Here is a 12,542-nt window from a genome sequence, read left to right on the forward strand (position 1 = left end):
CCTCATGTGTGGTGCGTTCACTGTCCTACATATGCATGCAGGACTGACACGTGTTTGCCTTTGTGCATGAGCACAGCGCTATTGGGGTGCCTTAAAAAAATTTTTTAAATAAAAAAATGTTTTTTTTGTTTTTTTTTTACAGTGTAACTTTTTTTTTATTTTTAATCACTATTATCACAAGGAATGTAAACATGCCTTGTGATAGCATGGGCCATGACAGGTCCTCTTTTTGAAGAGATCTGGAGTCTATGAGACTTCATAGCTCTCCTTTCGCCTCCAAAGCATCAAATCAACACTAAGATCAGTGTGATCTGATGCTTGTTTACATGAGAGCAATACCAGAAGTGATGAAATCCTCGTCACTTCTGGTTTCTGACATCACACTGTGTCTCATGAACAAGATGCCGCTGGTCGCATCCTTAACGAGCTCCCAGATCACTTGGGAGAGCCTAGTAAAGAAGGTGGAAGCGGGAGGGGACCCCCCCTTCTGCCGCTTGTAAAGTAATTCAGCAGCTCTTGAGCCACACGGATTACTTTTACAAAACGCAGATTCACCAGGGCCAAAAATTAAAAATTATCTCGGTCATCACTACATGACCGAGATATCACCCTTTCCATCCAAGGACGTCTGGGTACGTCCTATGGGTGGGAATTGGTGAAGGAAGAACATTTTTAAAGTGCTGACAGTGCACCTCAAAGCATTTGTAAAGGCTCAGTTTTCTTTTTTTACTACATATTATACTTACTTACCTTGTGCAAGAGGCTCCACCTCTTCTGCATGCACCCCCATAGCAAGTAACATGCTATGGGGGGTGAAAGTTTGGGCTCGCTCATGTGTCATGTGGCTGTCTATGGCTACAGGCACACACACTGCGACTCGAACCCGCCCCTCCTAACAGGATTTGATTGACAGCAGCTGGAGCCATTGGCTCCCACCTCTCTGTCCTGTGAGAGACCAGCACCACTGCAGATGGGCACAGTTCTAGCTCGAGATATGACTGGACTTAAGTATAAAGGGGGGTGAGGGGGCAATACTTCCACTGGAACATTTTTTACCCTAACAAAGGAAATGCAAGTTAAATGTTCTGCCTTTAGAACAACTTTAACACACAAATCAAACATAATGAAAAGCACATTAAACCTCCCCCAAACTAAAAGTGTATCAAAAAGGCAAAATTTTACTTCGTTTTGGATAGGGTAGAGCAGCCTTTCTCAACCAGGGTGCCTAGAGGCTTCTTCAGGTGTGCCTTGGCAAAATGTCTAAAAATTGGTCAAATCTTGTATACAAGCCAGCAGGAGGAACAAGCATGCCTTTTAGTTACACAAAGCCACAGGTTTTTATTGTGTACCATTCCAACCTTCTAGCCGACCAGCGTCCCAACAACCAATGACATCACCAGTTAAGCAGGATGTCAGCTGCCTGCACAGCATCCTAGTTTGACCCTCCCCTGCCCCTCTCCGTCAGTCCTGAGGTCACATTAGCTCAGAGATAGATAAAAACTGAGAGAGAAAAACACTGGAATACTACTCAGTACCAGTGTGTAAAAGTGTATTTGCTTTGGAGGAATAAATCACCTCTTATGCTAGGTGTCCGACGTGTGTGGATGTTGCGGTGTTTCATAAAACTATCAAGAATAGTTTTTCACATTTTAGAATGGGGTGCCTCAAGACTGTACATAATTATAAAGGGTGCCTTGACTGAAAAAGGGTTTAGAAACACTGGGGTAGAGAATGGTGAACAGATTTTTTTTCGTTTTGTTTAAAAATGCGTCCCACTGGAACCTACACCACAAACTATTACTTGCCAATTATTTTAAATAATGTAAGTGCTAACAATTACTTTTTTGGTCTATTTAAATATACCAGTGAATGCATTTTGTCATCTTCTTAGATTGTAAGCTGCATTGTCTCCCTTTATATTGTAAAGTGCTGAGCAAACTGTTGGTGCTATATAAATCCTGAATAATAATAATCGGCTTGATATGTGAAAAAAAACCCTGTTGATCCTGCCATAAATCGTAAGCCTACTGTGCACGGTCTTTGTTGACTGTCATTACTAAAAACTGTTTCCAGCTATTTCTGAACAAATCAACCCTACACATAATGGAGAAGAGAAAGTGTCTTTAATATCCTAGGGTGGCAAAGCTACTCCTCCATAAAGTTTAGTGTGAGCGCTGTCACCTAGGACTGTGTAACTGGAAGAATCCCAAGGGTAAAAAAAGAAAAGAAAAAAAACCACTCAGACAAAAGAAGCCTGAAAAAAAGAAAACTAATGCAGCCACTACATCTAAGGGCTAGTAAGCTGCAATATATTATATTTTTGTTCTTGGAATAGGCAGAGGAAAGTTTTTTACTATTATAACCACTTTAATGTAATGCAAATTGCAATACTCATGTGAAAACTTCACTAACCCATGAAAACTAGTTACTGAATGTTACAGTCAGACTCACAAAATAAGACCGAAAACATTAAGAAACCAAGAAGGGCTAGATCAGGAATGACAGACATACTGTAAATACAGCATTTCAACATGGGTGCTTTTTCAAACTATTGCTATAAAAATGCTCGTTTATAATCAAATCATGTATTTATTGGGCAGTAATTGTGCGGACAGTATGGTTTATATCTCTAGTGAGTGAATCTAATCTGGCTGGCAGAAAGGGTAGCCAGAATGCCTGCTGGTACATAGACAGTGATTATCTGCAGGATAACATAACAGATCAGCAATGCTCCAAGCCTGCAGTTAGTCTTCAAGGTTTACATTCTGTATTAAAAGGTGCTGGCAGAAGCAGCACATCTCGCTCCAAAATTTAACATAGCTTGCAAATACCGCAGTACACTGTACTCCACTCCAATACAAGGCGACTGAAAAATGGGCTTCAGCGCCCAGTGCAGGTGAAACATAGCAGACAGTTGTGACTGATGGGCTGGGATTTGAGCTGCAGCCAGTTTTTCATTCACCTTACATTGGAGTTGAATACAGTGTCCAGCGGTACCTGCATGCTATGTCATCTGCACCATGAAGGATAGATCATCTTGTGTCTAAGGTTCTGCTGCTCTGACATCTTTGTAAAATCAAGAAGCATTCACATGGGCTCAAAATTTGAAAGCAGAAACAAAAACGTACGTAAACACATTGAGGGGGGGGACAAAAAAACAAAAACAAAAAAAAAAAAAACACACATTAGCTCAAAGTGTAATTTTTTTTTAAAAACTGTTTACAACTGGACAACACAAAATTCAATTGTCATGTCTGCATTCATTTCAGTTTTAGAAAAAAAAAAAAAAAATCATTAGATAGCCATCCTATCAAAACGTCAGCTAAGCCATGCACGCAGCGTCAGGCGGATAATCGCAACCTCACGGGCGTTAGAACAAGAAAAGTGGCCAAATAAATGCCTCAGTCATACAGAACCTGCAGGTCCATTACATCAGAAGATTTAAAACATGAGGGCATTGTCAGGAACATGTTGTACAATTTGGGAACACTGACCCAATAAAAAAAACCGAACAGTAGCTGCATGAGAGCAGAGATTCAGCACATGTAGGGAAGGAAAAAAGTTCTGTCCAATGTACTTGGATTCCCAGGAAGGCACTTCCCTACATAAACAAGACTTTTATGTAACAATAATGAAATGGAAAAAAAATTGAGTGCTAAAAAGAACAGGTTAGGGAAAAAAACAGGGCTAGGGAAGAGCACAAAAATTAAACAAACAGAAAAAAAAAGGGTGAGGAAGGATTCAATGTGATCCATTCAGTAAAATGTCACTGAGTCTCATCTTTGCCTCTCTGTTTTTCTTCAAACTCAGAACTATGACGGTCATGGTCTTTGCTTTCATGTTCACGCTTATGACCTCGGTCCTTACTTCTGCTTCGTTTACGTGGTCTCTCCCGGCTTGTGCTGTGCTCCCTCTTTCTGGATTTTTCCACACTGTCAGTCTGATCTCGACTACTGCTCCTGCTATGCTTGTTTGATTTCTCTTTGTGTCTGTTTGACTTTTCTTTGCTCCGGCTTCTCCCACGTGCATTTTTGCTAGGGCTCCTGCTCTTTCGTGGTTTCCTCTCTTTGCTTCTGCTCCTACTGTGCTTTTTCTCCTTACGAGAATCTCTATCTTCTCTGTGTCTCTTGTCTTCCCTGTCTTTTCTCTCCTCACTCCTCTTGCGTTCCTTTGAACGATCTCGTGTCCTATCGGAATCCTTGTCTCTGCCATTACCCTTTTTATCAGAGTCCCGTTTTCGATTCTTGTCATTTTCCTTTTCCTTGTCTCGCTCACGTCGGTCTGTCTTGCGGTCTCTGCTTCGACTCTTTGTTCTATGTCTCTCTCTGCTTTTACTTCTCCTACGGTCTATACCACGTTCATGACTTCGTGAACGGCGTTTGTCTTTTGTCTCTCGTTCTATTCTTTGACGTTCCTTTTCTCGCTCTAGTTCCCTGTCAAAACTTGATGTTCCATGGTGGTCTCTGTGATGACTTCTGCTTCGTGATCGCCTTGGAGATCTACGAGGGCTCAAAGATCTTTTTGGAGACCTGAAAAAAGAAATCAGACACAAATTTCTCTTAACTCAGGGAAGGCAGGGGGTTAAAACATATGGCTAAGAAATGAACACCAAGATAGATAACACTGTATTGCTTCAAGAATCAAAATACACTATATTGCCAGAAGTATTGGGACATCCCTCCAAATCATTGGATTCAGGTGTTCCAATCACCTCCATGGCCACAGGTGTATAAAATCAAGCACCTAGGCATACAGACTGCTTCTGCAAACATTTGTGAAAGAATGGGTCACTCTCAGGAGCTCAGTGAATTAAAGTGTGGGACCATGATAGGTTGCCCTCTGTGCAATAAGTTCATCTGTGAAATTCCTTGCTACTAAATATTCCACGGTCAACTGTTTGTGGCCGAGTTGCTGTTCCCAGTTGCTTCCACTTTGTTATAATACCACTAAGTAGTAGGCCACGTAAAATGACAGAGCGGGGTCAGCGCATGCTGAAGCGCACAGTGCGCAGAAGTCGCCAACTGCCTGCAGAGTCAATAGCTAGACCTCCAAACTTCGTGCGGCCTTCAGATTAGCACAACAGTGCGTAAAGAGCTTCATGGAATGGGTTTCCATGGTACGAGCAGATGCATCCAAGCATTACATCCCCAAGTGCAATGCGCTTGGATGCAGTGGTGTAAAGCACGCCGCCACTGGACTTTGGAGCAGTGGAGACATGTTCTCTGGAGTGACGAATCACACTTCTCTGTCTGGCAATCTGATGGATGTGTCTGGGTTTGGCGGTTGCCAGGAGAAAGGAACTTTTTATGGTACAATTTCATGCTCCCTACCTTGTGGGAACAGTTTGGGGATGACCCCTTCCTGTTCCAACAAGACTGAGCACCAGTGCACAAATCAAGGTTCAAAAAAGTCATGGATGAGCGAGTTTGGGGTGGAGGAACTTGACTGACCTGCAGAGTCCTGACCTCAACCTGACAGAACACCTTTCGGATGAATTAGAACGGAGACTGTGAGCCAGGACTTGTCATCTGACATCACTGCCTTACCTCACAAATGCTCTTCTGGAAGAATGGTCAAACATTCCCATAGAGACACTCCTAAACCTTGGTGACAGCCTTCCCAGAAGAGTTAAAGCTGTTATAGCTGCAAAGTGCGGGCCAACTCAGTATGAACCCTAAAGACCAAGACTGGAATGCCAATAAAGTTCATGTGCGTGTAAAGCCAGGCGTCCCAATAGTTTTGGCAATATAGTGTATATGTAAACCCAATCACTAAAATCTTACATTCGCTTTAGTTTCAAAAGTCAATTTTCAATAGGTTTAACATTGGCACCTTTAATGAAAATACCCACTAATGCTGCCATGAAGGCACTTGTTTGGGCACTTCCTGTCCAAGGATAACAATGCAGAACAGACTGCAAGTGGCCTTGCTGACAAATTCACAGATACAGCAAAGTTCCACTTTTTTTTTTTTTTTTTAATTACACTGGTTTTTGATCCACAGTGGGTTCTCAAACCTAATGCCATTCAGATAGGGCTTACATGTACTTTAAAGTAATACTAAAAACGTAATTGTTTTTAAAATAAACATGTTATACTTACCTGCTCTGTGCAGTAGTTTTGCACACAGCTTGCTCGATCCTCTAATTTTCCAGTCCCCAGACGGCACTCTGCCTGCTCCCCCTCGAGCAGTGCCCCCAGAGAAAGCAGCTAATGGCCTCCCACTGCTGTCTAAGCCAATGAGGTGGGAGAGTCACCATACAGCCAAGGCTTTTGTGAACATTACTGGATTGGAAGAGGCTAAAGGTAAGGATTGGGGGGGGGGGGGGTGTTTGCTGCACATAGGTTTATTACCTTCATGCATAGAATGCATGAAGGTAAAAAACCTTGAGCCTTTAAAACAACTTTTAACTCTGCATACTATGAACTGCTACTAGCTAGGACAAATGTGCCCCAAAGATGCATGCTTAGTCTCGTATTTCTTTGCAAAGTGGCTGTGGAGCTTAAAATGGAGGGATTAATACTCCTAGCTAATTTAGATACACATTTTAAGAGTGAGGAAAGATTAGAATCTTTGTCAGGTTTCAGGTGACAACGGTTTTCACCAGACAAAATAAGGAGAAATCTGCAACAGGGAAGCAGACAGGTACAAAACTGACAGAGGTTCCCTTATTCTACAAAAACAAAAGAACCCACATTTTTGTGTCTGTTGCTGTTAGATTTTTTTTTTTGGTCTGGAGAAACAGTGGTCACCAGGGTGGTGAGTGAAGGGAAAAGTTTCTAATGAAGCCCCAGACAGCAAAAAAGCTCAACATGGCTTCAAATTTAAAACTTAAAAAAAATTTAGCTGGACTTACACTTTAAAGTCTTAGGACTCCCTTCTACAGTTCCCCTATTATAGGTGGAATGGGGTATGGCTTTACCCCCTGCCAGGTAGTGCTAATTTTATCTAGGAATATATTTTCGTCGACTAAATTAACACTATTTTAGTTGAGTAAAATACAGCTAAAACCATTCAGGTGACTAAAATACGACTAAAACTAAAATGGCATTTTAGACAAAAGACTATGACTAAAACTAAATAAAAAATTTGCTGTCAAAATGAACACTGAACTACCACATAAGAATAAGTAGGGAGCATCTACCAAGCTGCTGTAAAAAAAAAAAAAAAAAAAAAAAAAAGTCTTCCTCCCTGTCAGCTAGGGCACACTGCTCTGGATGGCTGTGCACACCCATCATCCAGAGCAGTGTGATTACAGTAAAGCACACACACACCATCCCCCAGTAAAAACATTCCCAGCACACAGTTAACCCTTTGATCGCCCCTCATGTTAACCCCTTCCTGCCCAGTGCCATCAGTAAAATTTAATTTGGGTGCAGCAGTGCATGTGTAATGGTCAGTTAAAGCAATGCAGCGCCGTAACGCAAAAAATGGCCTGCTCAGGAAAGGGGGTAAATCCTCAGGAGGGCAAGTGGTTAATGTATTTTTTGCTTATATTATTTTTTTAAATTTTTCTTTATTTGTTTTGTGTTTTTCTACGGGGAGAGTATTCTTACCTCTATCTTATATAGTGTGGGGTGGCTGCTGTGCACTGTGAGAGCGCAGTGCATTGTGGGGTGTTTGAAGGGTTACGGTGTGAAGACACCACCAACTGTTCACCTGCCAGAGTTATTCTTAACGAGTGCAGGATTGGACCCTGCTCTGAAAATTCTAATTATATGCACCAGTCACACCGGTGCAGAAAAATTGGGTCAGCTTGGTCAGTCACAAAGCGTGTTTTCCATTGTTTGGGCAGACAAGCGAACTTCACGCCGAACGCCCTTATTGTGTGATTGTTTGGCGAACACACGAACAGTCAATGTTCGACTCGAACAGTCAGCCCTTCTCTACTTAACGCAATAAATAACATATTATATTTTTACTCCAGGAGTATATTAAGAGCGTGGCAATTCTAGAGAAATGCCAAAATAATGAATTACAATTTAATTAAACCCACTAGATTTTAGTTGACTAAAATGTAGGAAGAGATTTCAGTCAACTAAAATACAACGAAAACAATTCAGACGACGAAAATAGGACTAAAACTTAAATGGCATTTTAGTCAAAAGAATATGACTACAACTAAATCGAAATTTGACGTTAAAAATGAATACTGCTGCTGGGTTTTAACAGTACTTTCATGACCCCAGCAGGGATCAGCCAGTGAAAGTGAATTCTCCATATATTGCTACGGAAAAACCATTAAATTGGTCAAAGGATACAGAATATTTCGCAAATATCGCTAGAAGACATATGCTTTGCATTCTCTAGCAGATTCTATTCAGGAATATATGAAGAACTTTCCCAATCACGTGACACAAAGCTAGGTGAAACAAAAAGCTTGATTAAATTGCTGAACTTTGTGGTTTACAACCTTGCCAAAAGTGCAGATAAATATCTTGTTAGGGTCTTAACAGAGACAAGGACATAAATGAGCATAGCATTTTATCAAAATTCACCCCAAAAAAAAAAGTTTTCAATGGATCTCTCAATCTGAGAGGCACTTTCACTTTTCAGTCTTGTAAACGTGAAATTAATGAAAAAAGTAAAAACCTTGATCGCCGTCTTTCAACATGACGGTCTGGTTCCTCAGTCACTTCAGCACTATCTTTCTTAACCTTCCTTGGTCTGGCTTTTATCTGCTGGTCTATATGTTTCTGCACAGGAACAGGGATCCTTGGGAACAGGGTGGAAAACCATTCAAGTTTTGTCAAAAAGGAACGTAGCATCTCTCCTATGGTCATGACACAACCTCCACCAGCCTTCACATCTAAATCCTGCAAAAAAAAAAAACAAAAAAACAAAAACAAAAAACACAAATTTAAATAAAACCACACAGCCATTATAAAAAAAAAAAAATCTGTTTTTAAAAAGGAAGTCAAAGTTATTGATTTTAATATTTGCTGAAGTCGGTTTTACCCAGAATCACGTGTTGTTTTAATAAGTAAACAAACACAGCCATATCTTAAGTGAAACAGTGCGGCCAGATGATGAAGTCACACACACTACCTTCTTTTTGAGATGTCAAAGCAATGCCACCTCAATAATAATAATAATAATAATAATAATAATAATAATAATAAAAGGCTTACAGATACAGAAGCATTAATTAGCACTGTCTTGTTACTCAAAAAGGCTACTTTACTAAAAGACTGTACAATACCCTTACTGCAAAGCACTACATTTTCTATCAAGCCAAACCATTTTTCAAACATACTATTAAAGTAGAACTGTAGGCAAAACCCTTTTTTCCCCCATTTTGGATAGAGCAAGGGAGGGTTATAACAGCTGTCGGATGTATTTTGCCATACGTGTCCTATTGTGGAGATTCTCCTTCACTTCCGGTTTCATAGCCAAAAAAGAAGTGAGGAAACCCCTGCAAATTAATGGAATTTTTCGGGGACCCCCAGGTCACCAGAACTAGTGTCCCTATTGGAAGATTTACCCTCTATTACTTTCCTGGGGACAACCCAAAATTTGGGACTTTCACATTGGAAAATAATGGTAAACAGGATAAATAGAGAGGGTGAATCTCTTTAACGAGGGCACATACAGCAATAAAAACTGACCAGCAATCTAATCAATACAATAAAATTATATGGAGTTTTAATGTTGTAGCTGTCCATTTCTGAGAGTAATAGAACCTTAAAGTCCCATGTTTTTCTACTTGTCTTTTTTAAATAAAAACTTTGACAATCATGTTATCTGATCATTGTCAGGGAATCCCAACCCCGCCACATGAGAAACCAGGACCTATAGAAGGCTATATAAGGGAAACTATGGCATAGTCACAAATCTTTCTGAAAGGTATGTATGAAAGATTAACTTGGGGTAAGAATTGTATCAATTATTTTTAACCACTTGCCGTCCACCTGCTGTTTTTAAACGGTGGCACTCCAGGGGCGGGTTGCCGCTCATAAACGGCATCCGCTATTTCTAGTTGTGCGCGCAGCACCGTGATCCGGTTCCCGCTGTGTCCTCCGGACACAGTGAAACACCGATCATCGGGCGGGACCTCTGTATGAGGTCCCAATCATGTGATCACTGATTGGCCAATCAGTGATCACATGCAAAGTAGTAAGCAAGATGTCACTTGTGACATCATTGCTTACTACGTGTGATATCTGTGAATGATCACAGAGGTCACATTGTACAAGGCTATTCACAACAGCCTTGTACCATGTGACAAGCTGTGACCAATCACAGCTCACACAGTATTTCTCAATGGCTGCAAGAATACAGCCAGAGAGAAAGAGAAAGGATTGCTTTTACATCCTATACGGGTGTAAAAGCAATCACTGTAAAAAAAAAAAAAATCATCACCCCCCACAAGCTGTACAGTGTCACAATGGTGACACTGTACTGCTAGGGTGACAGAATGTAAAAAACAAAAAACAAATATAAAAAAATAAAATGAAATGTTTAAAAATTATAATTTTTGGTTATAAACTAATTTGGCGTATTTTTTTTTTTTACTAAAAAGATAACGGAATACATTTTGGCCAAGATTTATGATGAAATATTATTTATTTGCAAAATTTTATAAGAAACACTATTTCTAAATTTTTGGACATTTTTATTTATATAGCAAAAAAAAAAAAAAAAATCCCAGCGGTAAATAAATACCACCAAAATAAAGCTTTATCTGTCTCAAAAGAATGGTAAAAAATTCATATGGGTACAGTGTTGCATGACCGCGCAATTGTCATTCAAAGTGTGATAGCGCTGAAAGCTGAAAATTGCCCTGGACAAGAAGGGGGTAAAAGTGTCCTGACAGGAAGTGGTTAAAGATCTTGTTTCCATTTATTATTATACTTGCACTATAGGCAGACCAATACCAAATATAGCTAGGTTCACACTGTCTTAGCTGACCTATGACTAAGGACTGGTTGCCAACATTTTTTCAGATTTCTAGTATTTTCAGTAATACCTCACAGATATTTAAAGAGAAAAAAAAAAGTTAGATTTTAGGGTCAATTTTATTTACTGTTTTTAGTTGTCTTTTACATTAGAAGTGGAACTACCCCCTCGCAGCCAACAGTGACTATTTTTCATCCTTATGCTGCTAGCATTAGTAAATAGATAAGTAAATGACATACTTTCTGGCTTTCACTTTTTTTTCCTTTACATTTCTTCAGGTACTCCCAGGATCCCAGGCCTAGGCGAATGTGGTCATACATCCCAAGAGTCATCAGGAGGGGTTTTCTCTACTAAGCACACCCTCCCGCTGTCAAGGCTGAACTAAGGGCAGATGAATTCCAGGGAGTAAATGCCACGGCCAGAAATTCTAGGGGGTGTTTTTTCAAAGTGATTTTGCAGCAAAATAAAACATTAAGATATGGATGGATAGATGGAGGAGTTTGCATTGAACATTGAAATGAATTTGTTTTTGGTTTGTGGAGCTCAGCTGCAGTTAAGTTCTGTTTTAAGTTTTAAATTGTTAATACAGAGTGCAGCTATGACATGATTTAGATGACATTTGGATTGTTTTAAAAGAACGCACAAAAATTACTATCCTTTAAAAACTGTTGCTCCAACTGTGGGGAGTTGTACAAAGCAAGGAAAGGGAGAGTCTTCAACTAATCAGGCTTTTTTCAGCAAAGTAGATGTGATTAATTTTACACACTAAAAAAAAAAAAAAAGCCTAACAGCTTGACCTGCTCACTGTAAAATTGTTAATGTAAAATATTCATATCTTTTGTTCCATGTTACTTTAAATTGAGCTCCTTTTATATAATGTCTGTAGATTTAACAGTGCTCTTTTGCAGGATGCCTTTACAATGCACAACACCAGATAGGGACATTCTTGTGTAGGCAAAAGGAATATCACAAATCAATTCGTTAATCACAAATAAATATTGCCTTACAAAAGAATACTGCTCATTACCATTTTCATCCAAACTGATAACCCAACAAAATTTAATCTACATTGTGAAATGAAGCCCACTGGATTGAACGAATAAAATCCTGACAGTGTGTACCTCGCATTAGCTGCTCTACCATGATCAATTATATAGTTTATCACAAGTAACAGTGTTTAAAAGGATAAGTTCACCTTTGGGAACATGCTACATGTTCCACATGTTTTTAGGGTAGAACATGTAACATGTTCCCACTGCTGCAGCCTCTCCTCGAACCGCTGTCTCTAGTGATAGCGAGCCAGACATCCTCTCCCCGTACCCACTATCAATTTTTTTCTGCCCGACTGCCTTTGTGCCTAAAGGCTTGTAGTTTTCAAAGAACTACCAGAGAGCTGGTGAGCGCTGTAGGTATTTCATTGATGGTTCCTGTCATTGTGTAACTGCCTGTACATAAGAGGTACTAGCAAACAAATAAACTTACAGATTGCAGGAGCCTTGCATTGCACCTGTGATCTGCTAATTGTAAGTGCAATGCTTTACAGACTCCTTATTTAAAAAATAAACAAACAGGTCTTTTTTTTTATTTGTATTTTTTGTAAAAGGTAAACTTATCCTTTAAACATGCATTATTAAGTCTCGCAC

General features: G+C 39.8%; 1 protein-coding gene across 1 annotated transcript in view; it reads right to left on the reverse strand.

The window, feature by feature from the left end:
* Window positions 1-2,569: 2,569 nt before the first annotated feature.
* The window catches only part of PRPF38B (pre-mRNA processing factor 38B), a 30,284-nt gene continuing 20,311 nt past the window's right edge, over window positions 2,570-12,542 (reverse strand). Inside the window, exons 5-6 of the mRNA XM_089691272.1 lie at window positions 8,593-8,816; window positions 2,570-4,529 (exon numbers count right to left, since the gene is read on the reverse strand). Coding sequence (XP_089547398.1) covers window positions 3,767-4,529; window positions 8,593-8,816 — 987 coding nt within the window. The 3' untranslated portion in view covers window positions 2,570-3,766. The remainder of the gene's footprint in view (window positions 4,530-8,592; window positions 8,817-12,542) is intronic.

The sequence above is a fragment of the Staurois parvus genome, unplaced genomic scaffold, assembly GCF_062004578.1.
Source record: "Staurois parvus isolate SC_StPar_1 unplaced genomic scaffold, SC_StPar_1.0 ptg000560l, whole genome shotgun sequence".
Taxonomy (NCBI): Eukaryota; Metazoa; Chordata; class Amphibia; order Anura; family Ranidae; genus Staurois; species Staurois parvus.